The 25,401-nt window shown below is 35.4% G+C and overlaps 1 protein-coding gene across 1 annotated transcript; it reads left to right on the forward strand.

The window, feature by feature from the left end:
* Nucleotides 1-24,714, forward strand: LOC148163794 (uncharacterized). The gene is made up of 12 exons (XM_088025730.1): nucleotides 1-48; nucleotides 904-1,041; nucleotides 3,027-3,159; nucleotides 3,829-4,086; nucleotides 5,447-5,661; nucleotides 9,122-9,311; nucleotides 9,418-9,723; nucleotides 11,215-11,490; nucleotides 14,474-14,743; nucleotides 22,400-22,530; nucleotides 22,710-22,839; nucleotides 24,491-24,714. The coding sequence occupies exons 1-12, from the start codon at nucleotides 1-3 to the stop codon at nucleotides 24,712-24,714; spliced, it is 2,319 nt and encodes a 772-aa protein (XP_087881856.1).
* Nucleotides 24,715-25,401: the final 687 nt, after the last annotated feature.

Consider the following 25,401-nt stretch of genomic DNA (forward strand, 5'->3'; position numbering starts at 1 on the left):
ATGGAGAAATCAATTATTCTATTGCTCTGGTTACAATATGTTGTTAAGGTAAGACATTTTTGAGCATTGTTTTTGAATAATTAGTTAATGGGCAGGATGCTATTAGTCTTCCGTGTTGAAGAGAAATAACACTAAACATTAGTTTTGGTACCTAAGACAATTTTCTTTGCTAGATGTTGCATAGATTTGTGCATATAAATGGCATCTGTTTTCACTGCTTACAAATTGTGTTGGGAAAATCAGTGAGGAGAGAGATCAGAATTTGGTAAGATTCATGGTATAGTGAGGCATTTTAAGGTTGTTTTTGGTAGGAATTTTGATAAGTATATCATTCTCTTGAGGTCTAAAGTCTTTTCTTATCGTCTAGGGAATATATCTCTTATCCTGTGATCTAGATATTTTGTCTCAGTTGCTAACATTTTCTTTATGTATCAATGAACTGAACCTCTAAAATAACTCAAGAGTCAAACATTTTGTACTCTTATTTTCATTGCAAATGTGTTATCAAGAATGTCTGTGAAATAATTTAATCCTGTAGCCATTATCATCAAAGTACACAGTTGACACACCAGGAGGGTGTGCTTTGATTTTCCTGTGATTTGAGTCTCTTCTTTCTCCCTGACCCCAGGAATGTGGTGTTTCCCACTTTGAGAAGCATGGATCTTGAATTTCCTTGCTCTCATTTTTACTTATCTTTCTTAAGTCATTTTCAAAATTATGGTAACAAAGTTATCCAATGGATGTTACCTAATTCATGTGTAGAAGTTGATATTGCTGAAATACTTTCAATTATAATTTGACATATTTTAGGCTTAAGTTTTGTTGTTTGCTAATAAAATAGTAATAATAACCAAGAATGCATTTTTATTATATTTTTACAGTTACTTTTCTTTCCCATTTCAGATCTCAAAAAGTTTCTGTTATATGCCAAGGAATAATCGAACAACAGCAGTTTTTATTAAATGGGATGAATTTCCTAAGGGAGGAAGTCCTGAATTTTATTTTTTAAAATACCAACTTGTTCATAATTTTCCTGAAAAAGTAAGGCATCTTTTTTTTATTCTGATAAGAAGTAAGCATAGTGTAAATTTGTGACTAAATGTCACATCACAGTAGGAATTTGATAGTTACTGGCATTTATTTTTCCCCAATTTTATTGAGATAATAACTGACATATAACATCGTATAAATCTAGGGGCGCCTGGGTGGCTCAGTCAGTTAGGCATCTGTCTTAGGCTCGGGTCATAATCCCAGGGTCCTGGGATCGGGCTCCCTGCTTGGCGGGGAGCCTGCTTCTCTCTCTCCTCTGCCTGCCGCTCCCTGGACTTGTGTGCTCTCTTTCTCTCTCTGTCAAATAAAAAATAAATCTTTAAAAAAAAACACCCCAAAACATTGTATAAGCCTAAGGTATACAACATAATGATTTGATTTATGTGTATTGCAAAATGATGACCACAGTAAGTTTAGTTAACATCCATTATCTCACATAGGTACAAATAGCTTTTTCCTTATGATGAGAACTTTTATGATCTACTCTGGAGCAACTTTCAAGTACACAACAGTATTGTTACTTATTCTCATCATGTTGTACATTATATCCCCAGAAATTATTTATCTTATAATTGGAAATTTGTATCTTTTGATTATCTTCACCCAGTATTCCCTCACCTCTGGCAACCACTAATCTGATCTGTTTGTATGATTTTAATTAATTAATTCATTAATTAAATTTTTTAAAAAAGATTTTATTTATTTATTTGACAGAGACAGAGACAGTGAGAGAGGGAACACAAACAGGGGGAGAGGGAGAGGGAGAAGCATGCATCCCTCTGAGCAGGGAGCCCGATGCAGGGCTCTATCCCTGGACCCTGGGACCATGACCTGAGCCGAGGGCAGATGCTTAACGACTGAGCCACCCAGGCGCCCCGATTTTAGTTTTCTTAATTCCACATATAAGTAAGTATTTGTCTTACTCTGACTTATTTCACTTAGCGTAATTCCCTCAGAGTCCATCCATGTTGTCACAATGGCAGGATTTCCTACTTTTTTATATCTGAATAGTATTCCGGTGTCTGTGTGTGCGCTTGCATGTACCAAATTTTCTTTATCCATTCCTCTATCAGTGGACACTTTGGTTGTTTTGCATATCTTGGCTATTGTAGATAATACTGTAGTGAACACAGGGGTGCTGATATCTCTTTGGGATGGTAATTTTGTTTCCTATCTATATATACCCAGAAGTGGAATTGCTGGCAGTTCTATTTTTAATTTTCTGAGACCCTTCCATACTGTTTTCCATAATAGCTGCACAAATTTATATTCTTGGCAGTAGTGCACTAAAGGTTCCCTTTTCTCCATATCCCTACATAACATTTCTTGTCTCTTCTTCTTCATGATAGGCACTCTGACAGTTGCCATTCTGACACTGTAGCTTCAATTTGCATTTCTCTAATGTCTAATGATATCGAGTACATTTTCCTATGCCTGTTGGACATTTGATTATCTTCTTTGGAAAAATGTCTCTTCAGTTCTTTGTCCATTTTAATCGGATTATTTGTTGTTGTTTGTTTGCTTTTTGTTATTGAGTTGTAGGAGTTCCTTATATATTTTGGATATTAACCCACTATCAGATGGGTGGCTTGCAAATATTTTCTCCCATTCCATAGGTTGGCTTTTTCTTTTGTTGATTTTTTCTTTTGCTATGCAGCTACTGGGATTTCTTACTTTTATTCATTAGTGTATGAAATGTTAGCATTTTATGAAATATCTTCACTAAGTAGTTGATCAAATTACCATTGCACTTTTTCATAGGAATAATTATATTTTTAGTAATTTATATGCTATACAGAGTAATTATTTGAGATAATATAATTTTATGTAAAAATAAATATTTTATATATATATTACATTCTATTTGAAAAACTCCTTCTTATGAAGGAAATATACAAAAGTCAAACTTTTTGGTGAATGTACCTGACACAGAGTTAATAAACATTCCTTAAGCAGATAAATCTAATTATTTACAGAATATCAAAAGCATTCTTGCAAACCCACAAGAGCGTTCAAAATCAATAATACTAGAGGAAAATGAAGACTATCACATTATTCTACAGTCCATAAAATATGGACAAATTTTAAGTGAAAAGTCATTTAAAACCCGTAAGTAATATGTATTTGTTATTCATCTATATTGCCTAATTGTAAAAGGGAAACAATTTTATTACCAGATAATCTGAATTTTATAGTGATTATGATAGTCCAAAATCACATCATGATGATAGTGTTTGTTTGTTTTTTTTAAGATTTTATTTATTTGACAGAGAGAGACACAGCAAGAGAAGGAACACAAGCAGGGGGAGTGGGAGAGGGAGAAGGAGGCTTCCCGCTGAGCAGGGAGCCCGACGCAGGGCTCATCCCAGGACCCTGGGATCATGACCTGAGCTGCAAAGGCAGATGCTTAACGACTGAGCCACCCAGGCGCCCTGTTTTTTTTTTTTTTTAACATAATGTAAATTTCAAAATTTAAAGGAAATTATAAACTAAGGCAGGAAGAAGATTTTCATTTTTGACATTTGATGTGTACTAATATGAATTGGTAGGCAAGGCAGAGATGTTACATGTCATCCAGATTATCTAAAAATATTATAATGCGGATTTATAATCTCAGTCATTTATTTCAAGCAAAGGACAAGAAACTCCCATATAGTCTAGAAAATATTTAATAGTAGATGATTTGCCCTCCCATCGTGGTGATTCTTTTGTAATTCAACATCTTTTGTGTTTCATTCTGTTTTATTTGAATCCGACTAATTATTCTTGATTTTTTAGGTGGTTTCTCAACTAGCAATATTAAAACGGTAGCAACAAGCACGAGTGTTTCTTTTAACTGGAGTTTGCTGTCTTCCACTGACATTTCAGTGTCAATATCTCTCAATAATTCTTCACAAATTATGCAAAATAATGTTACAGTTTATGAGTGGGATAATTTAAAACCTGGAACCTTATATGCTTTTAAATTTGAATTTAAACAGTTGTATTTGGATTTTATAAATATATTTCAGAGACTGGATGTTCAAGTAGAAACAGGTATGCAGATATCTGGTTCTTTATTAATATATTATATCTCTTGTAGATAACTTGGTAGATATATTGTTCTTTTCAAAAGTGGCTTAGCCAAGTATCAGCCACAGAAAACTGCTTGTAAATGAACCAGCGTAGTCCCTTTTTTCTAACTATGTCATTCTGGTATTTGACTGATTTATTGAACAATCTGGATTTAGCAAGTTTAAGAATTAACTTTGTTTCCTTCCAGCACTTTTTAAAAAATGGAACCGAGTGGGTTCTCTTTTCTTTAACTCTGGCAATTATTGATAGCTTTTTAGGTGACTTTAAAGTTTCAATAAACAGTCTCATCCTCAGGTATTAATAGGTCCATTAAAATCCAATATAAAAATATCAATCTTTCATCCTATTTAAGGCTTCTTCATTATTCATCCCCGGTCAGACCTCATCAAAATTTGGAATACTGCAAGGGAAAAGGGAATGTATGCTAAATTTTTTTTGTGGCTTCCTAGATCTACTTGCTTCCTCCACATGGTGAGAAAGGATTTAAGAGAAGAGGAGAGAGTCATAGCTAATCAGGGCAACACGCTGTGGTGGGCTAAGAGTCCTATTTTAATACCCTGTATAGGAATAAACTTTGAACCATAGTATATGTTTACAAGTGAGGTGGAGAAACCTGTCAGTAGTAAGAAAAAGATAGTAAGGTAATTAAAGCATCCCCTCTTCCCATCTGCCTTCTCCCCCCCTGTGAAAAAACAATTTCTTCAAAAGATCCTTCTCACATCTCCCTAATATGTTGGATTGAAGCACTGATATAATATCAAGAGTTAAAGTACAATATCTACTCTCAACAGGCTGGTATTTTCCTCAATCTTTCTATGGTGTGCAATCTTAGAGAAGAAGCCTAAGTGTTTTCTGGAAGGTGAACCCATGTGAAGTCAAGTAGCAGTGGCAGAGAGCAGAATTCTTAGCAAGTGTTATGTCTAGTTCTCTAAAATAAAAATAAACCTGAAAAGTCTCTAAAATAAACTCTTAAAAAAACTCTCCACCAGCATAAGAGTAAGGGAAAGGAAGGGCAACCTAAAGTGACTTAGAAAGAAAAAAAAAATCTGTGGTTTTTATTTTAATTAAGTTATAATTGGACAATAATTCTGCATAATTAATTCTTAGAAACTACTTAAAAACTATTTTAATTGTTAGTAATTCATTTGCTACTTGAATAATAGCAACTTTAGCACTTTTACTGGTTTGGGAGAAACATAGGAAAAGTGTACAACTAATGCTATGAGGTTTTTATGATTAACTACTATAGATGTTAAGAAGTGTACTAATGAAATGTTATATTACTGAATTCATTTTTCACAAAACATTTTTCTTTTGGTAGGTTCATGTTCACAAGGATGGATAGCATTAAGAAATAGCTGTTATAAAATTAGCAAAGAGAGTATGCCATGGAACATAGCCCAGCGACATTGTACGTTATCCTTAAGTTCTGCACACCTTGTGGATATAAAAAATGAAGAGGAAAAAAAGTTTATATTTTCACTTCTCAGGTCAAATGATCAAATGATAATATGGACTGGTCTTAATGATATGAAGGTTAGTAAATGCATATATCATGACAAAACTATTTTTGTTTCCTTCCTCCCTCCCTTCCTCTCTTCCCACTCCTCCCCCTCCCTCTTCTTCCTTTCCCTTTCCTTCCCTTTTTCCTCCCTGCCCCCTCTTCCTTCCTTCCTCCATCATGCACTAAATATTTATCGAATACTTCTTAAAAGCCAGACACTGTTTCTTTTTTTTTATATTTTTTAAATTTATTTGTGTGAGAGAGAGAGAGAGAGAGCCTAAGCAGGGAGAGCAGGCAAAGCAGGCAGAGGGAGAAGCAGGCTCCAGGCTGAGCAAGGAGCCCGATGTGGGGCTCCCTCCCAGGACCCTGGGATTGTGACCTGAGCCGAAGGCAGATGCCTAACTGACTGAGCCACCCAGATGTCCCCAGACACTGTTTCTTTTTCTGTTTCTCTATCTCAATCTTTCCCTCCCTCCCTGCCGCACCACCACCTCTCTTTAGAGCAGTTTAGGTTCATAACAAAATTGAGGGGAAGGTACCAGAGATTTCCCACATATCCCCTGTCTCCACACATAAATAGCTTCCCCCCTTATCAGTATTCCCTACCAGAGTGGTACAGTTGTTACAACTGAGAAACCTACATTGACAACATCATAATCACCCAAAGTTCATGGTTTACATTATGGTTCATTCTTGGTGCTGTACATTCTGTGGGTTTGGACAAATGTATAACGGTATACATTCATTATTATGGTATCATGCAGCATATTTTCATCACCCTAAAAATCCTCTGTTCTCTGCCTATTCACCTCTTCCCACGCCCTTCAGTCTCTTTGTAGGCATCTATTTCTTTCCGTAATTTTGCTTTAATTTTGGTCTTCCTCAGACCTGTCTTAAAGGTAGGCGATCTCATCCATTTCTTCACTTATTTACCACCCAGCCCAATTGTTCTTAAATATTTAGCTAGCCCACTTTTCTCTTATGAGCTCCAGACATCTAATTTTCTTCTTTTCTTTTAGGATTTTTTTTTTTTTTTTTTATTTGACAGAGAGAGAGAGAGCACAGAGCACACAAGCAGGGGGAGTGGCAGGCAGAGGGAGAGAGAGAAGCAGGCTCCTCGCTGAGTGGGAGCCCGATGCAGGGGCTTGATCCCAGGACCTTGGAATTATGACCTGAGCTGAAGGCAGACACTTAACCGACTGAGCCATCCAGGTGCCCCTATCCAATTTTCTTCTGATTATCTCTTTTGGAATTTTCCATAGACACTTCAGCATTGCCCAGACTGTCCTCTCCTTCCTACCAACCTGCTCCACTTCCTCTATTTCTCACCTCTGTGAACAACATAGTAACATGAACCTGAAAATATGGAATATAGAAATTTTGTTCATTTTATTTCTTTTATTTCAAATATCCAGGTTTATGAAAGTTAATTTTACTAAAAGAGTTATAGAAAGATCTGAAGATTTTATATTCAATACCAGTGAAATAAGGAATGTGTGACATTTTCTCCAACATTCCTATCACTTATGAAATAATCTCATGAAATTTCATTTTGGTCAGCTTTTTGTAGGAAAACCCAAGACCTAGCACAGTTATCTCTGCCTAGTCTGTATTTTCTTCTTGATGATCTGTTTCTTAAAAATTTCCTGCCACTCAAAAATAAATCTGTTATCTATGGGATAGCCTGACCTGTAGTGACCCAAGGCCAATCAGTTGGATACCATTTTTTCTGTGGAACTTTGTATCAGCTTGGGGTAGGCTATTGACAGTTCTTTTCTCCTTTTTTTTTTAGTTTTTTTTATTTATTTGAGAGAGATGGGCGGGGGAGGGGCAGAGGAAGAGAGTCTTAAGCAGACTCTGCACTGAGTGCGAAGCCCAACTCGAGGCTCGATCTCACCATCTCACAACCCTGAGATCACTACCTGAGTTGGAACCGAGAGTCGGACACTTAACTGACTGAGCCACCCAGGCGCCCCTTCCTGACAGTCTTTAACTGCATTTTCATCATTCTCTTTTTGAGCTTCCTTTAGCTTTCCACGGGCAGGGAATGAGGTTCTAATAAAGGTTCCTCAAACCACATTGATCTCAGACATCTCACAAGCCTGCCTCCCAGCATGCCAGTCTCTTTTCAGGTAGACCAGGTGGTGTATAGGTGGTTGTTTCCTGCTGTTAGCATGATTGTTATAAACTGTCTTCTAGTAGATCTGGTTACTGGTTTCTGCTATAAGGGTCAGGTCATATGGTCATGACACCCAGAGTGAGGATTCCCAAGGCGTCATGATGGTTGCTGTGAATTATTCAAAGGGGTCTAAGATACAGTCTCTGCTTTTATGATACTTAAAAATAATTTAGGAGGTAAATGAAATGTCAAAATAACTATTAAGAAAAACTTCCTTTAGTAGCTGAGTCCTATAGTGTCTCCTAAGGGCTAAGCACCATGCTATGTGCTTTACTTGTGTGACATATGAGGAAATAGGAGCACAGGGAAGTTAACCTTCCCATATGACATGCCTCAGAGTCTGCTCTTAACCATTACATTCTATAACTTCTATGTGAAGCTGGTCTCTTGAGGTTAACATCAAAGTCACCTCCTGGGTTATAGTCCCTGTGACAGGTTGAGAAAACAATCACCCCATTCACTCATGCTGAATAAGTGTGAGTTTGTTACTGGACTTTGAGGATAGAGACTGTGTCTTATTCATCATCGCATCCCCAGCTTCTAGCTAGGGCCTGGCACTCAGCAGGAACATAGTGAATGAAAGATTAATAGTTCTGTGTTCCAGTCTGGGAAGTTTATATAGATAACTCTCATTTAGATCTCACAACAACTTTATAGGGAGGCACTATCATTTTTCTCATTTATAGATAAGGAAAATGGAGCTCAGAAAAATCCTGGTCACACTGCTAACAGATGGCCCTGCCAGGTTTTGAATCTGTGTCTGTCTGACCAGTGCTTTTTGCCCTAACCACTTATGCGTGCTGCCTCGAGCCTCTATCTGTTTTCAAAGCTGCAGTGCCTTATATGCAATCAAGCAGATTTTTCGAGGAAACAGTATTCCTCCATTCTGTTAGGTGGAATTGGAATGGATTGTTTAAGTATATCTTATTATATTGAGGTTGGTGATATTCACCAGTGACATCCCTTAGTAGGAAGGTATCAACAACCTCCCCTGATGCATATGCATATGACTTATTTGGTGACTTGAAATAACTAATCTGTAATGAATAGTGGGGTCTGTACTTGGCATTGTGTTGAGCCTTTACATGCACTGCCTCTTTAATTAATTTAGGATGTAGGTTCTATTATTATATCCATTTTATGCATGAGAAAATAAAAGCTTAATGTGAGATTCAGCAATTTTCTTGAAGACATATGGCTAATGGGGGAATAAAAGTGAACTCTGTATCTCAGAATAACTCATGAAGGATACATATATTTGAGGATGTGACACTTCTCCTTCAAATTGGCTTAATTTTTACATCTTATTTCAGAGAGAAGGTCATCTCACATGGACAGATGGATCATCTTTTGGCCTTAAGAAAAATGAAATCTTTTCTTTTCCACTGCTACCCAAGAATGAAACAGATTGCTACATTTTACAGCAAAATGCAACTGGATCAAACTATTTCTTTTCAAGATTTTTCTGCTCTGTTCCATTGCCATATATTTGCAAATATGAATGTAATTATTTTTATTAATATTCTTATACCATGTATCTCACTTTTATTATTTTAAAGATAGAATTATGATTTCTAATTACAATAATCCTCCTCTATATTTTTTTCAGCACTTTCTCTGCAGGAAAACCTTTTGATCTATATAAAGGATGTTGGAACAACTGAAGTTGTATTTGGTTGGCATAATTTGAATGCTTGGAATAATTTGAATAAGTGGCTAAAACTGGGATACAAAATTATCATTAAGTATTATTTAGATTATACAGAAGAACAGTATTTTGAAAGCATATCCCCAAATACTACAGAAAAAACAATTACCCAATTGTTTCCTGGCCATATTTACAGATTCTTACTCTTTGCAATAAACGAATGGGAGGCAAAAACTATGTTAAGTTCAGTATTCTTTGTTGAAACACGTAAGTTACAAAACCTCTGAAAGTATGATTTTTCAATTATTGAATATCATAATTAGCAGATATTTCCTGAGGGTCTGGTATTTTCTCATAACACTCTTGGCATACCTAGATCTTTAACCATTTTTTATGATGAATCTGTTTATGTCTTTGGCTTTCCTGTTAAGCTATAAACCCATGAGGGCAGGAACTATATCTTATTTGTCTTTACAACACCAACTAGACTGTTGCCCACAGTGGATAATCAATACATTTTTGTGGAACTTAAGTTTTGATATGTGCTAAGAACAGGAGATAAACAGACATGCATTGTGAATTTGGGGAGGCTTACAATGAAGAGAATTAGTAAGGAGTAAAAGTAAAAGCAAACAAGAGATAGCAAAGTGTAGGAAAATATAAGAGTCTAAATTCTCACTCAGTGGTACATTTAATAAATGTTTTCTAGAATTCAGAAGATGGGTGATGGGAAGATTCATGGAAAGGAGAGGTTTAGATTCAAATTTGAAGGAAGAAAAGCATGTTGTGAGCAAAAGTGTGGAGACAGGAGCTTGTGGAAAAAGAATAGTGTAGGTTAACTGGAAAAAATTTCCTCAGGCATGACGGTAAAATCAGTTGGAGTGGTGGAGTGGTACCAGATTTGTGAGTGCCAGGGACGTGAGTCTCAGATGGTTGGACTTGACCTTAGAAGCATTGGAAATCCATTAAGACTGCAGTTTCTAAGACTCACTTTATCTTTTACAAAACGCTTTTAATGCATAATCTCACAAAGGTCGTACCTCAACCCTGGGAGTAGCTATATAGAAATGAAAAAACTGAGCTTCAGAAAGGTTAAGTAAACTGACTAGAGCAACACGCTTTGTTAAGCCACACAGGAACCCATATGATCTCATTTTAACTCTTGAGCTATTGCTTCTAAAGAAAGAAGAGGAATGTGTGTACTGTGTGTGTGTGTGTGTGGGAAGGATAAGGACTGATATGTGCAAAGTGCTTTTTAAAGAAAATTAATCTGGAAGGATGAATTAGGAAAACCACTGACTGGGATTGGAATGAAATGGTTTGGAATGGGGAAAGATTCCTGCAAGAGGGTGAATGCCCGAGGTCTAGTGATGACAGGAATGAAGAATAAGGAATAGGAAGTCCCTGCTCTCTAGTCTGACAAGACACAAAAGGTAAAAGCCATGGAAGATGTGATCATGGAATGCCAGAAGTGCCATTTTTGGTGGTTTTGTTATAAAAATAATGATTGAAAAATAATAATTCTCCAAGATAGCTGCTACTATAATTCCCACTTTACAGTCAAAACAGTGGAGGCTCAGGGAGCGTAAATAATTTACTCAGGGAGTAGAGACAAACAGTGGAAAAGCCAGGACTCAAATCCAGTTTTCCTTTTCTCTCCAAACTAGACTATTATGGAAGTACTGAGAGGTGAGAGAGTACTCTGCCAGACCATATCACTAATATAATGTATTTTTCTGATTTTTTAAAATCTCCTAGGCCCATTATCAGCTCAAAATGTCACAGTTACTCATGTGACACCAACAGAAATATTTTTACACTGGAATCCTCCAGATCTTATATCTTTTCACCATTACCTTGTGACTATTTTGGATGTGGGAAACAATAAATCACAAGAGGTGCTTGTTGAAAAACTCAACACATCAGTGAAAATCGGAGATCTGAAATCTTTCCGTCATTATCTGGTATATCTATTCAGTGTAGCAGAAAGAGGAACTTTAAGCTGCTTTGAGAGACCTATTTCAGCCATTACAGGTAAGCACAGGCACAATTTTGCTTTTTAATAAAAAATGTAAACTTCATATTTTGAAATTTATTTGCTGAAAATTAATTATGTTGACCCTTCATTGGTATGAATACTCAACAGTTAAACATTTGTTTGAGTGTTGAATCAAAATTTAGCATAGATTCTATACTAAATTCGTTTAGATTTGCATGAACTCTTTAAACATCTGCGTTGTTCCTACCAGAGTTCCTAGAAGACATCTTTCTTATAATAGCCTTGGCTGGGAAATAAGTTATCATGAAACATGAAGATTAGTTCATCCAGTTCTTTTTAACAACACTAGATCCAACAAATTGGTCTGCATATTCACTCAGTTTTACTCAAATTCATTTTCTTACACAGTGTGATGAGTTGACCTCTAGGGGACAGTATCATCCCAGGACTTTGGGCAATTGCATTTCTAATCGTTCACCTCCACATGCCAATTTTGAATTCTTGTCTGGAACATAATCATTAAAGTAATCTATATTTTAATTAAGCTATATATTTACCCCCTTAAGTATAAGTCAATGTTTTTTGAAAAGATAAAAGAGTATTGTATGAAACAATGCATAGCTAAACATGTTTTGGAGTATATTCCTCTGTGTATAATATGTGTATTGTTGGTGCATTGTATTTAACATGCCTACATGCAAAGTTCTTTGACTGAAATCCCAATCAAATCATACCAACTGAAATTTAAACACTCTAGAGCTGAGGTAGGAGAAATGAAAAATGTGCACAGCCATAGATTAATTAGCGTTCTCTTACTCACTGGGAATACTTGGGATACTTTGAAAATAAGAAGAACAAAAGATACTATTTAATGAGAACTAAATGCCAATGCTTAACATACATGTATTAAGTGTTGTAAATCCTAAGCAAAAGTATTTTTCTAAATGGATAGTAGATAGCCATGTTTTCTCTTCCTCGAGCGCAGACGAATCACCCTTCAATGTATAAATTTTTGGTTGACTATTTTACACTTATGAAGATGCTTTCTTTTTTTAAATTATATATGTTTCATGTGCACATTATCATTCAACATCTGTATACACTACAAAGTGATCACTCAAAATTCTATTTACCATCCATCATGCTACCCTTGACCCCCTTCACCCCTTTTGCCCACTCTCCAACACAAATCCTCTCAGGTAACCATAGATCTTTTCTCTGTAAGATGCTTCCATTTTTAACTGACAGGGAGACTAGGAGGATCTATCACAGATTTGTTCATTTTGAAGTCAAATTAAAATCTTCCATGGCATGTACCTACTTACTAAAGGGACAGGATGAAGGTACATGTGTGTCTGCACTTTTAATTTTTGGGTCATTTGCTCTGTATATTAACTGTAAGCTGACACAGCAGTGCATCTGTAGGAATTAGTAATCCAGTGCTCTTTTACTCTCTTAAGGTTAAGGCAATATCCTTTTTTCGTTCATTATTCACTCAATAAATTATTTTTCTAGTATCAGGAGCCGTAATAGATACTAGAGACGCAAAGATGAATAAAATGTAGCCTCTGACTTTAAAGGGCTTATGTGCAAATAGAGTGAGACAAGTAAGTTAAAAAACAGTGATAATGCTGCATTATAGTTGCAATTATAGGGGTTCTGCTCTGGGGACTATGGGAGCATAGAGAGGGATCAATTAACCCAGAAGTCTTCTGGTGGAGTCATGCACTGCTTCATGAGGAAGAGTAGGAGTTAGCCAGGGGGCAGCGGGGAGGCAAGAGGATGCTGTAAGTAGGGCAAACAGCAAGTGCACAGGCAGGGGGGACCAAAGAAGAGGTATCTAGGGACTGACATTTGAACATTAGCAAATTGCAAGTAATTTGGCAAGGCTGGAGTACGGGAGCATGTAGAGAATCTAGAAAATGTAAGCTAGGCACAGAACATGAAAAGCCTTCATATATATTAAGGAGTATATTTTATTCAGTAAAATTTAACTTTTGGGGGGTCATGAAGTCTTTTGAGAATGTGGAAAAATTAATGGACCCTCTGCCATAAAAATACACATGCATGCACAGAAATTTCTGTGAGTAATAATAGGGCTATCACAGACTTACCAAATCTCATCTTTTCCTCAATTTCTGCTTATGTGTGGCATTCAGTAGATTTCATCTAAGTCCTCCACTGAAGTGTTTGTAAGTTTAGCAGTTATACAAAAACAAAGATCTGAAGTTGTTTCACCCTGGAATCTTGTGGGCAGTTTGTCTAATTGGATTATTCTAGCATTCTCTGATAGTTTTACATACATAATTAATGTCAATGCCTAAAGTCAGACCAGGTACAATTGTGTGAAGTTGTATAGGATGAACAGATTATGGGTCTGACCCAGAGTGATATTTTCCTGAGAACTTAAAATGTGGTGTTCTATTATGTTGATAGGAAGTGAATTCCCTATTTAATACCACAACTTCCTCCTTACAGCCACTTTGTTCCTGGCCTCCCTAACCTTAGCTTACTTTTTCTTTTTTTCCTTAACCTTCTCATATCTAAAGTAATATATAATATACATATTTATTATATGATCATTTATTGTGTATTTCCACCTATTACAATATAAACTGCAGAAGGCAGTGACCTTTGTTATTTCCTGTTGAAGCACTCTACATGCCTAGGTGACTACCTGGTACATAGTAGGTTCCATGCACCTTTGATGAAAAAATGAATAATCTTGGCAATGGGAACAGTATTCTGATGGAACTCTTAAAAATCTAAAGAATCTGCCAAACACTCTAGTTTTCCTTGATGTGTAATGTGCTTAATCTTATTGACAAATCTTGCATAGTAATAACAAGACATATTTTTCTCTAAAATTAAGTCCATTTCAAGGCATGGTGCTGTAGGGATTTGCTAAATTTACTTTAAACATGAACTAATATTGGATTAAGACATTTTTACTCCAGAGCAAGAGTAATGCTAACAATAAACTAAGATAAGTGTTACCTATTTATCCGTTTCTTGAAGGTATTAGTCCTCCTCAGAAGGTTCACGCAAAACCTGAAGATGTTGGAGAGGACAGTATAATTCTTCAGTGGGAATCCCCACCAGATGGCCATGAGGTCTACATTCAGATCAAACCCTCATCAGATACAAGAGAAGTCATGAAGCTTTTTGTAAGGGATGCTAATAGATTCAAGATTGATAATTTAACCCCTGGGATGACATATGACATTGGAATGGCAACAGTGATGAATGGGAACTTGAGTGAGCTGGTAACTATTCAACAAACTCTAAGTGAGAATCAAATATTTTTCATTCATAACAGATATCTGCTGATTTGGGGATATTGTGAAATATTCCCTGACACACCCCTCTGGTAGTAGGTTTTGCCTTTTTAGGTAGATTGTTGGTGTGCTTATCAAATGGTAGCCCAGGACCTGGAGCGGTTTGCATTCCTCTTCTCCTGAGAATGCTTAATGCATGAATAAAGGCAGCATTGTTTATGATTAGAAACTTGACCCTAAAGCCATACCACCTAGGTTTGAATCTGGGCCCAACTAATTGAGTGGCCCTGGACAATGTACTCAAACTATTTATGCCTCAATTTACCCATTTGTAAAGTGTGAGAAAATAATGGTATATATTTTATGGATTTTCTGGAAAATAGCTGATTTAATAAAGGTAGGGACTCAGAACAGTGCCTGACACAATCACTATATGAATGTTTGTAATTATTATTGATCAAAACAAAGACAAGCTATTGTAGCACACTGAAATAAAATATTGACAGTATTTAAAAGGTTTAGGACCAAACCAACAACAAATCTCTATGTTTTTTCTTAAATAAGTTTAATTCACCCAATAGGTAATCATTGACAATCCATTAAGGAGGGAGAAAGAAAAAAATGAAAAGTAAATAATAATATTTATGGCTATTTATAAATTGTGCTAAACATTAGGATGGAAAAAAGCAACAGGGTGTGATAGAGAGTAACAGAAGAGGGGTGGGTGGTTCTAGTGTAGATAGACTGTAATGGGAGTTGCATTTGAAGGTCCTAATGGATGAGAAGGAGCCACAGTACAATCAGGTGGAGGAAGGGTACATTAGGCATGAACAATTAGCATAAAGGCACAAAGGCTATAAAACAGGGATCTGAGACCAAAAAGGCTGGAACATGTGTCTAATGAAGAAGGAGAAGGGGAATATGAAATGATATTGGAGAGGTATTTAGGGGTTAGATCACATAGAGCTTGTATGCTGTGCTTTTGAGTTTGTTTTGAGGGCAGTGGGAATCCATTGAGGGTTTTATGCAGGAGAGGGATGGTGTGATCTATGTTACAAAAATTTCCCCCTGACTATGTGCAAAGAATGATTTGTAAAGGGCCAGGGATGGAAGTAGGACAACTGGGTAAGAGTGTCATGGAATTTAGGCAAAAGATTATGGTGGACAAGGATGGGAAAATGCAGATAGAAAGTAGTAGATGTATTTTATAGTATGAAAGTAGGACGTCTGAGCTTTGGTGATGGAGTGCATGTGAGGAATAAAGGAAGAGGGTTTTGACTTCTATCTAATTTGGGTAGAAAGAGGTAACTCTGAGGAAGGAAAGAACATTGGACCTCACAGGCCTTTTTGGCTAACAGTAGGGCAGCCTGAAGGAAAAAATGCCTTGGTCCAAAAAACTATGTACCAGTAGTGTCCACACTCAACCAACATCGGATCTTCTCATTTTGTCCTCCAAAGAGTAAAACTAATGAATCACTGAATGCTACATCAAAAACTAATGATGTACTATATGCTGGCTAACTGAACATAATAAAAAAAAATACTAAAACTAAATTTGTGTATAGCACTTTCATACTTAAACTTCTGAGAAAATGTGCCTGAAGATAATTATCATAGGAAGTTAGGAAAAAAGAAAACACCTGAAAAAAAGATACTACTAAAAAGAATTATTTCATGACCATCAAACAACCCAAAAATTTTTATTGGCAGAATGGAAGTACTAAAATTAAAATTCATAGATGGGAAATGAACTGTAACCAATGATTAGCAGTATGAGGTTAGAGTGTCCCCACAGTGTCTTGGTGCCTAAGTTTTCTCTCTAAAAATTTAGATCATTGAATATATTTTTAAATTGACTTCCAGCTCGAAAGTCCTATTTTTCCTTTGAGTCCAAGGAACTCCCCAGATTTCAACATCTCTGCCATCTAAAATATAAAAATTTTGTCTCCCTTTCTAGAAAGTGAGCTTCTTTGAAATCTTACTCAGCCTTGTATCTCCAGGTGTAAGCACAGTTCTTGACTCTGTTTAACTCAAACACATTTGTAAACTGCTCTCCAGCATGGAAGCTGAAACATGATTAACATATATAAATCCTAGGAAAAATGATAGAATTTGGGGGTTTTAAGTTAGGACAGAGATCTTGCCAGTGCCTCACCTGATGCAATTCCTAGCATAGAGCCTCTCGTTATTTTGTAATGCACACCTGTAATTTTCCTCTATTATAGGGCCATGTCTGTTTTCCAGAAGTATCACAGACAGAGCAAATCTACTCCCTGATTCACATGAAAGGACATCAGTTGTTTGGAAATAGCCATTAGGTGTTCATGGTTTCTACAGTTTCTTCCTTTCTGGTGAATTATCTTTAGTTTCTTCAAGCATATTACTATTTCTTATAATTCTGTTGGCTTTTCTATTCAGTTCTTAACCTTGGTAAGCACAACTGGCATCATCAGATTATTTATCATTCATCTTTTTTTTTTGTCTCAGATGATAAATATTAACCTATCCCAAGGTGCATAAATAGAAATTAATTCTCTGTATGAATTCATTCAACAAACGTTTGTTGATAATTATTATTTACCATGTCCCATTTCTCTTTCTTCCATACACTTTGAGACAGTTAAGCATAGAGGGACATTTACCTTTTAAGGACCTTTTGTAGACATGTAGAAGAAAATAAAACTTACATGTTCCTTGACTTTCCTTTTCCTTTTGAGACATATTTGTCCATGTCTCTAAATTATCCTGAAAATAACTAGCAAAACTTGATTTCCAGTTATTGTGATGCACCTGAACCGTAACATGTGACCTTTGGGAGAAGGCAGTGCTTAGGAGCACAGACCTTGGAACTGGATTGCCTCGGTTGGAATTCTAACTCCACAATTATCAGCTTATATCCACTGGGAAGTCCCTCAACATTTAATGACCCTCAGCTTCCTTCTCTCTAAAATGGGAATAATAATAATCTTATCTACTGTATGAAATTAATAAAATTTAAGGGCTCAGACACCAAGCAAGCACTATGAGAACGTTTATTGTTGTGATGATTTTTATTTCTCCATAGGACTGGACTGGTGGCTTTGTGGAGTGAAGAGCATCCCTAGTGTTTCAACCACATTAAAGTCATTTGTCTATGTAGTCTCTCATTGTTGGAGGAATTAACTGTACTCCTTTTCTTGAGGGAAGGAGAGCTGGTATTTGAGTCTCCTTTATTCCCTCTCAGTATAGAAGAATAAATTTTAAGATAGACTGGAAATTTCTGAGACCTCATTCATTCTTGTCTATAATAAAAGCCTTTGAATTTAGCCTTGTTCCATTTATCTTATACTGGAAAAACCTCGTACAGCCCCCAATGCTATCACTTCTTTTGAAAAATCTTTTTCAGGAAAATGGGTAAGGATAAAGGTCACAGTCACAAAAGAGGAGACACCTAGAAGTTTCCAGAATATGGCAATACTATTTATTTATTTATTTATTTATTTATTTATTTATTTATTTATTTATTTTTAGGTGATGCTTTCTCTCATTTGAGTTTCCAGAGGTTTAGGGTACAGTTTTGAAGAGAAGAAAGAACTTTGTCCTGTTGTACACTTTTCCAGGCTTGGTGTCCATCTGCCTTAATATGTCATTTATTGATGCCATTGGTCCCATTTCCCTGAACAAGTGGAACTGATTTAAAAACCCACATTTACGCACTATAGAGAATGTCACAGACTCTATACGCTTTTAGAAACTAAATTAGATAATGCCTATTTAAAGCATTGTCTCTCCTTAGAAAATATCTTCAGCACCTAGGAACATGGAAGTGAACTGTTTCCATGACTATATTGGCCACTTATTTCCAATCTCCAGATATTTAATTTCTGCTCAAGGCAGATTTAGAAACTTCCAGATTATTGCCTACACATTTAAATGGATTGGATACTTGTGGGATGTCATACTAGCCTTGGAAAAACCATATTTAATGTAAGAGCTTTGTAACTGAAGAGAGCTGTAAGGAATTTAAAGAAGAAACCCACAAAAAACATTAGTGATGACAGAAAAAGGGAAGTTAATATAACTGGAAAAAGAAAAACATGGAAAAAGTGCTTTGAAACCCAGTAATATACCATATGGTATCTGTTATGGTTAATGTATTGAACATTTCCTCATAACTACCCAGACTGAAAAAGGCAAGAAAGTTATATGTCACAAATGAATGAATTGTTGGAGATATTGCACAGATTTTGTGTTCTAGAATGCTAATTATAGGTATGTGTTTAAATCCTTTTACACAGTACTGGCTCTGGGTAAACTGGCATAATCACATTATCAAATACAGTATCATTGACTTAGAACAAGTTCCATTGCATCAAACCAGATGTTAAAAAGAAAACTGAAAAGCAAAGTCTGTCCAATTATTCTCTGGAAGAAAGAATATTTCCTCAGAATGTATATCTTAGAAGAAGATATCTACTTAGAAGAAAGACAGATCTAAGGATATACTGGATAGTATTTCAATAATCCACAAATAGAGTTGAAATTAAAATTGACCTGAGGGAAAAAATAATGTGAATAGAAACAATCTAAAATTTCAAATCTGCTCTAAATGATACAGTAGAGAATTACAGTACAAGAAAGCTCTTACGTAGAGGTCAGCAAGAGTGTGAAATGTAAGCGAATCCTTCCTCTAAACTATTGCCAGGACTGTGCTCCTAAAAATGAAATGTCTGTTCAAAATCCCTGTGCCTACAGGATAAAGTCTGACCTCCTTAGCATGGCATGCAAAGCCCCTCGCAGACAACATCCAGCCTCAGCGGTGGCCTTCCATGCCTGATCCCTGTTCCTCACATACCCCAGGCTTTAACCACCCTGAGAGCCTGGCATGTGCTGGGAACTAAGCTCTTTGTATATAAATACAGTCTCACATTGAATCATCACAGTGACCTTGCAAAGTAGATACTAGTCTCCTTCCCATTTTAGGGATTAGGAAACCAAGGCACAGAGTGATTTAGTAACTTGCCAAAGATTAGTAACTAATTGTCAAAGACTAGCGATTAGTAATTTGCCCTGCTAGTAAACAGCAGAAAGAACTTGGTATTCCCTGAATACACGATGATGATGATGATGATGATTATGATGATGATGATGATGTCCTTTTTGGTTTCCATGGTTTTCTCTTTGTCTGGAATTCCCTCCTTACCACCTCTGCCCACCACATGCTCTCTCTGGTAAACTTGTACTACCCTTTAAGATTCAGATAAAACATCTTAGACTCTGGAAGCCTTCTCCAATGATCTCTGCTAGATTTGTTTTCTTCCTCTCTTCTCAATAGCTTTTTGTTCATGTTATCAGCTCAGCTCTATCCATTTGGGATTCTAGTAAGTGATTTGTGTATCTCTTTCTTGAGATTGGGAACTCTGAAACGCAGGAATCTGGCCTTATTTACTTTATTTAAGCATTCCTCCTAGTATTTAGGTTTTCAAAATCATTGGCTTAATAAATAGATAAAAAGGTAAAAAAAATCAGAAAATCTCAGATTCTTAGGTTTTGGAGACTATTATTGAGAATCAAAATCAAAAGTTAATCAGGTACTTCCAATATATATGTACATACACTCTCTCAGAATGTCCACCTTGTTTTTCTGTTTAATAATGACATAGTAAACATAACTTTGCACAGGCATTTAGTATTTTTGCATATTCTAGAATATGCCAGACAAAATGGAGAGAAATGTATTTGAAATTTAAAAAAACCCACTAATTATAAATCTCTCTTTTTGTTTTTCAGAGCCCAAACCAGTCCAAATTGTCATCCCATATGAAAGTCATAGTACCTCTGTAATTTTATCTGTTCAAATGCCTGATCTTGGAGTGTTTGATGGCATACATATTGTAATTGAAGGAGGGCCAAATGTTACTAAGCCTTTGAAACATGGCAATAAAATAACTGTTGGCAATTTAATCCCAGGCACAGAATACAATTTTTTAATTTCCATCATCAGTGGGACTAAATTAAGTAATATGTATTATGTGCCTGCAGTAAAAACATGTAAGTATTTGGGGACTTATATAAGTTTTTTCTTGATTTTGATTTTGTGTACCATTTCATATTAATAGGCTACATTCACTTCAATGCAGTTATTTTCAAAGATCTTTTAAAATAATCGCAAAAGTCTTATACTGAGCCTGATCTTTCATTGCTTGAGTATAGAGAAAGAGCTAACTTTATGTAAAATTGAGGTCACAAATTTTTTAAATCTATCCATTAACAAAAAATGTATGTGCATATTAATCAGAACTTATGATGACTTATTTCAAGAGTGAGGAATGTGAATAATTTTAGGCAGATTATAAGAACTAGGTTATATTTTTTTGAGTCTAGAGACACTTAATAGTGTTTCTCAAAGCACATAATCTTAGCATGTGTTTGCTCTCTCCATGCTGCCCTTTGTCTGGAAAGAACTAGTATATATTTTCCCTACTACTTTGAATATTTAAAATTAGTATGTATTATATTTGTTCATACCAGTACTTACATTTTGAATTTCATATCAATTTTGATTTATCTTTTCTTTAAGCCACTCACAAATTCTACAAATACTCATTTTGAACATTTGAGACCCATGAAATTTATCTAAGATATTGACCCAGTAGATATAGAAATGAATGGCACAGAGTAATAAATGCCATACAAAAATCATATGTAATCCTAAAAAATTATAATTTTGACTATAACATATCCAGGTTCTTCATGTTTTGCTCTTTTGGTCTTTAAATCTACACATATATCATTATACCACTATGTCTCTTCTTCCTCTTGAATTGTAATCTTTCCATTACTGTTTAAACTCAAGTTTTCGTAAAATACTCCCAAACTGATCACCAATCACATTACTGTAACATAGCATGAATAGCATATTCATAATCAGCTCAGTATATGTTTATATTTTATTTTTGTTTACAATTTTTATATACTTTTTATTATCATATCTGTATTCTCTGTTTCTTCTTTATATTATAAATCATTATGGGCAGCGTTATATTTGACAGTTCTTGTCTTTAAAAATAATTAGTACTTGATCATCTAAATATATCAATTTTGTGATGTAAGTGGCAAAATATATCAATATGTCAGATGATAATCTAAAGCTTCAATTTTTTAAATTTTTCTGAAAATTTCTTTTTCTGTACGCTGAATGGGGTCTTTAAAATGGAAAATATAACCATTAAAACTCATCAGATAAAATTTGATTTTAGCTTTTGCCAATATCTGGTACAAAGAGGATTCTTTTTACTCTTTTGTCTGGACTTCACATTTTTCTCTCTGTTGTCTTTTTAGCTTATGGTAATAGATTCAGAAAGCTCTAATCTCTTTTTCTTCTTTTGAATATTATGCAGTTTGTACCGTGAATTTGCTGCTATGTAGTTTTTGCTGCAAAACCAAAATTAGCTGCTTGTTATGGTGTTTGCAATGACTCTGAGTATTGCAACTGATTATTATATTTAATGAACGGTCATGGATGTATAAACTATTTTAAATTAGACTATAGAGATGGTTGATTAATAAGTTTTATTGTTTTTTATTCACGTTGTGGTTTTTTTTCCCTTTAAAGGGATAAATTAAAAGAAAAACCCAATTAGAAAACATACAAGAAGAATTTAAATGTGTTGTGTGTTTTGGGTAGGTCTGGAAGCACCATCAAATATCCATGAGGGCAAAGTGACAGACTCTTCCATAGAAATTCTCTGGAATCGAGCTGATGGTAATTTTCAGCATTATGAAATCACATGCATGAACTGTACTGCTGCTTTCATGGTATGTTACAGGCTACTCTGGGAGGCATTAAACTTGAATCTTTCATGCTGAATCCAATATTACTACATCCTTACATTAGATAGTAGTGAAACTAAATAACCCCATGCTTATTTGGTTGTGTTGAATTGTGGAACATTTTTTAAATGAACATGTGCTAATTTATTCTTTTGGATTGATAGGTCCAGAAGGTAGTTCCAGAAGCAGCAACGTTCTCTAACCTGGATCCTGCCACAGTGTACACTTTTTCAATTCGCACTGAAAAAGAAGGTTTTAAAGACAGCATTCCTAATATCAAAGAAATACAGACAGGTACAGCCTGTGTAAGCACTTTAGGTATTATTCAATGTTCAGATATTTATTTCATTCTTTAGGGAAGATTTAGTAAATAGTTTATTCTTCCCAGATTTCCTTTATGGGCAGGCAGTTGTCATCTCTTGTCTTTCTTTCTGTTTCCCCTTATATGGGTTAAAATAACCTCTTTTGTATATGTATTGCCAGGCAGGAGAGTGGCTAATTGCCTGGGGTCTGGCCAGATTTTCCATTTGCGATTTAATTTCTTCATTGCTCAGTTAAGCAGTCAATGAAGTGACATTTCCCCAGTGTTAGCAACTTACTCCCCATGGCAGATGGCGATTATTCCATGCTAGTCACATGAAATAAGGGATGATTGGGAAGGATGTATGTAAAATGTATACATTTTCATATCTAGATGAAGTAAAACTTTCAATTCTTCTACTAAAATAGCTATTTTAGTGATTCTTGACACTGATATTATGGGAACATTGATTTATGTGTTTAGAAACTGGTCATGTCTGATATTCCTTTACTATAATAACACAGATTGGAATTGGGAAAGAATATCTTGGCATTTTTGTTCCTTTCTTATACATGGAAGAATTTAAGAGACAAAACAAAATACATATTGTAAACTATTTCATTTAGCTTTTTTTCCTTAGGAAACAGGGAAGCATTTCATATTTAGATTTCAATGAACTTTCCTGCTGATTAACCTTGTTACTATTTGGTATTTAATTAGGATGAGTCCGAAAAATCATTAAATATTTCTGAGATTCATGGTGTTGGGAAGAAAAATAATTTTCTCTCTGCCCTTCTAGGTCCTTGACTGAGACCCCACCCCCAACTCCTCTAAAACAGATCAACAGGAGAGAAATAAACAGAAATTTAATAACATGTATACTTCCCTGCATACATGGGACCCAGGGAATCTGAGTAACTGCCTGAAATGGCTTAAACCACCACCTTAAACACCATCTCCAGCTAAAGACAAAAGAAAATGTTGAGGGTGAGGGAGGGGGAAGGGGAGTCAGTTATGGGAGGGCTACCAGAAAAAGCACAGTAAACAAATGTAAGGTTGTTATGCAGATTTAGGTCTGTCTTCTCCATTGATAAGAGTTTCTAGAGATTTAGTCAGACTTCTCTCCCTCATAAAGGGAGACATTCTTATGAATGGAGATTTCCCTTATAAATGTAAATGTCTTTTACAAAGGGTAACTTTTACTCAGTTTTCAGAGTTTCTCCTGTGTCTGCTGTTTCTTAAAAATAACCAGCTCAAAAAATAAATAAATAAATAACCAGCTCAAAATAATCCTTACGGCAAAGAGTAATATTTTGGGGTGGCATATTCTGCTCCTCTTCAGTGGTTGCACAGGACCAAGATATAATCTTTCCCTACATTTTTGAGTAAGAGAAATATTGGTTACAGTACTACAATAATACATATTGGCTCTATTTTAAGGTTTAAAGTGATTCTTGCTGGGTTTTTTTTTCTCTTTTTTGACTGTTAACTTTTCATATGTACCAGGAAGAATAAAAAGAATGTCTTGCTTACCCCCAAGTTTGCAGAAAGTAAAACAAATCTTGAGAGTGTTTGAAGGCTGTTTTAGAGCAGATGTTTGTGGGGTAGAAAATGTTATTTTATGTGTATGTTTTAATGATATAGCCCCAAGTGCCGTTGAATTTATGAACCATAGTAGAAACTCCAATGCAATAACTCTTAGCTGGCCTTCAGCTAGAAGTCTTCTGGATGGATACATTATTTCAATATCCAGCGAAAGCTTAATGAAAGAGGAAATCCTGCCTTCCACAAAAAGGTATGAAAGTATTGAAAAGAAATTGTGTCAAGTTACATGGAACACGAGATTAACATTTTATGTATATTTTTGAAAAGCTCTATTAGTGGCTTAATATAAACAAATTAGAAAACTTAAGACAACTTTCCTGACTACAGTGTGATTAGAATAACTGAATCAGATATACAGTAACAAATCCTTTCTGCAAATAATTTTAAATCAATTCAGGATATCTCATGCTTGTGTATATAATACACACTTTTTGACTTAATTGAATTACTCTGTAAGAAGCTATGATTTCTCATTAACTATTTGTGCTTAACTGTAGCAGATTGTTTCCATGATAGGCAGTAAAAATACCACAAGACTTATATAAAGTTCTTTCTGTAGATGGTGTGAGAAAATGGGAGTTTTCCAAATGTTTCTGAGCTGTTTTAATATGTGTGTTTTTTTTTTTTAATGTGTAGGACCTTCACATTTAATAGCCTTTCTTCAGGGACCGACTTTTTAATTGGCATTATAACTACCAAGGGATTGAAGAGAAGCCATCCTACTGTCCTCATGGTTAGCACTTGTAAGTTTATTTTATATTTAATTGACTTTTCATGAGTAAAAAAATAATGGAAATGACTGTTTAAGCCAATATCTAATTAAAAATAAATGAAAATGGAAGTGGTTTATGGCATGCTTGACGAGAAGGAGCACTGCATTTATTTGGAGAACACCGGAGTTATATTCCTGTCTCCATCACTTACTAGTTATGTGACCTTGGGCAAAACTA

This window comes from Eumetopias jubatus, unplaced genomic scaffold (assembly GCF_037043125.1).
Source record: "Eumetopias jubatus isolate StellerSeaLion01/CBP00866 unplaced genomic scaffold, mEumJub1_p1.0 scaffold_8, whole genome shotgun sequence".
Classification (NCBI taxonomy): domain Eukaryota; kingdom Metazoa; phylum Chordata; class Mammalia; order Carnivora; family Otariidae; genus Eumetopias; species Eumetopias jubatus.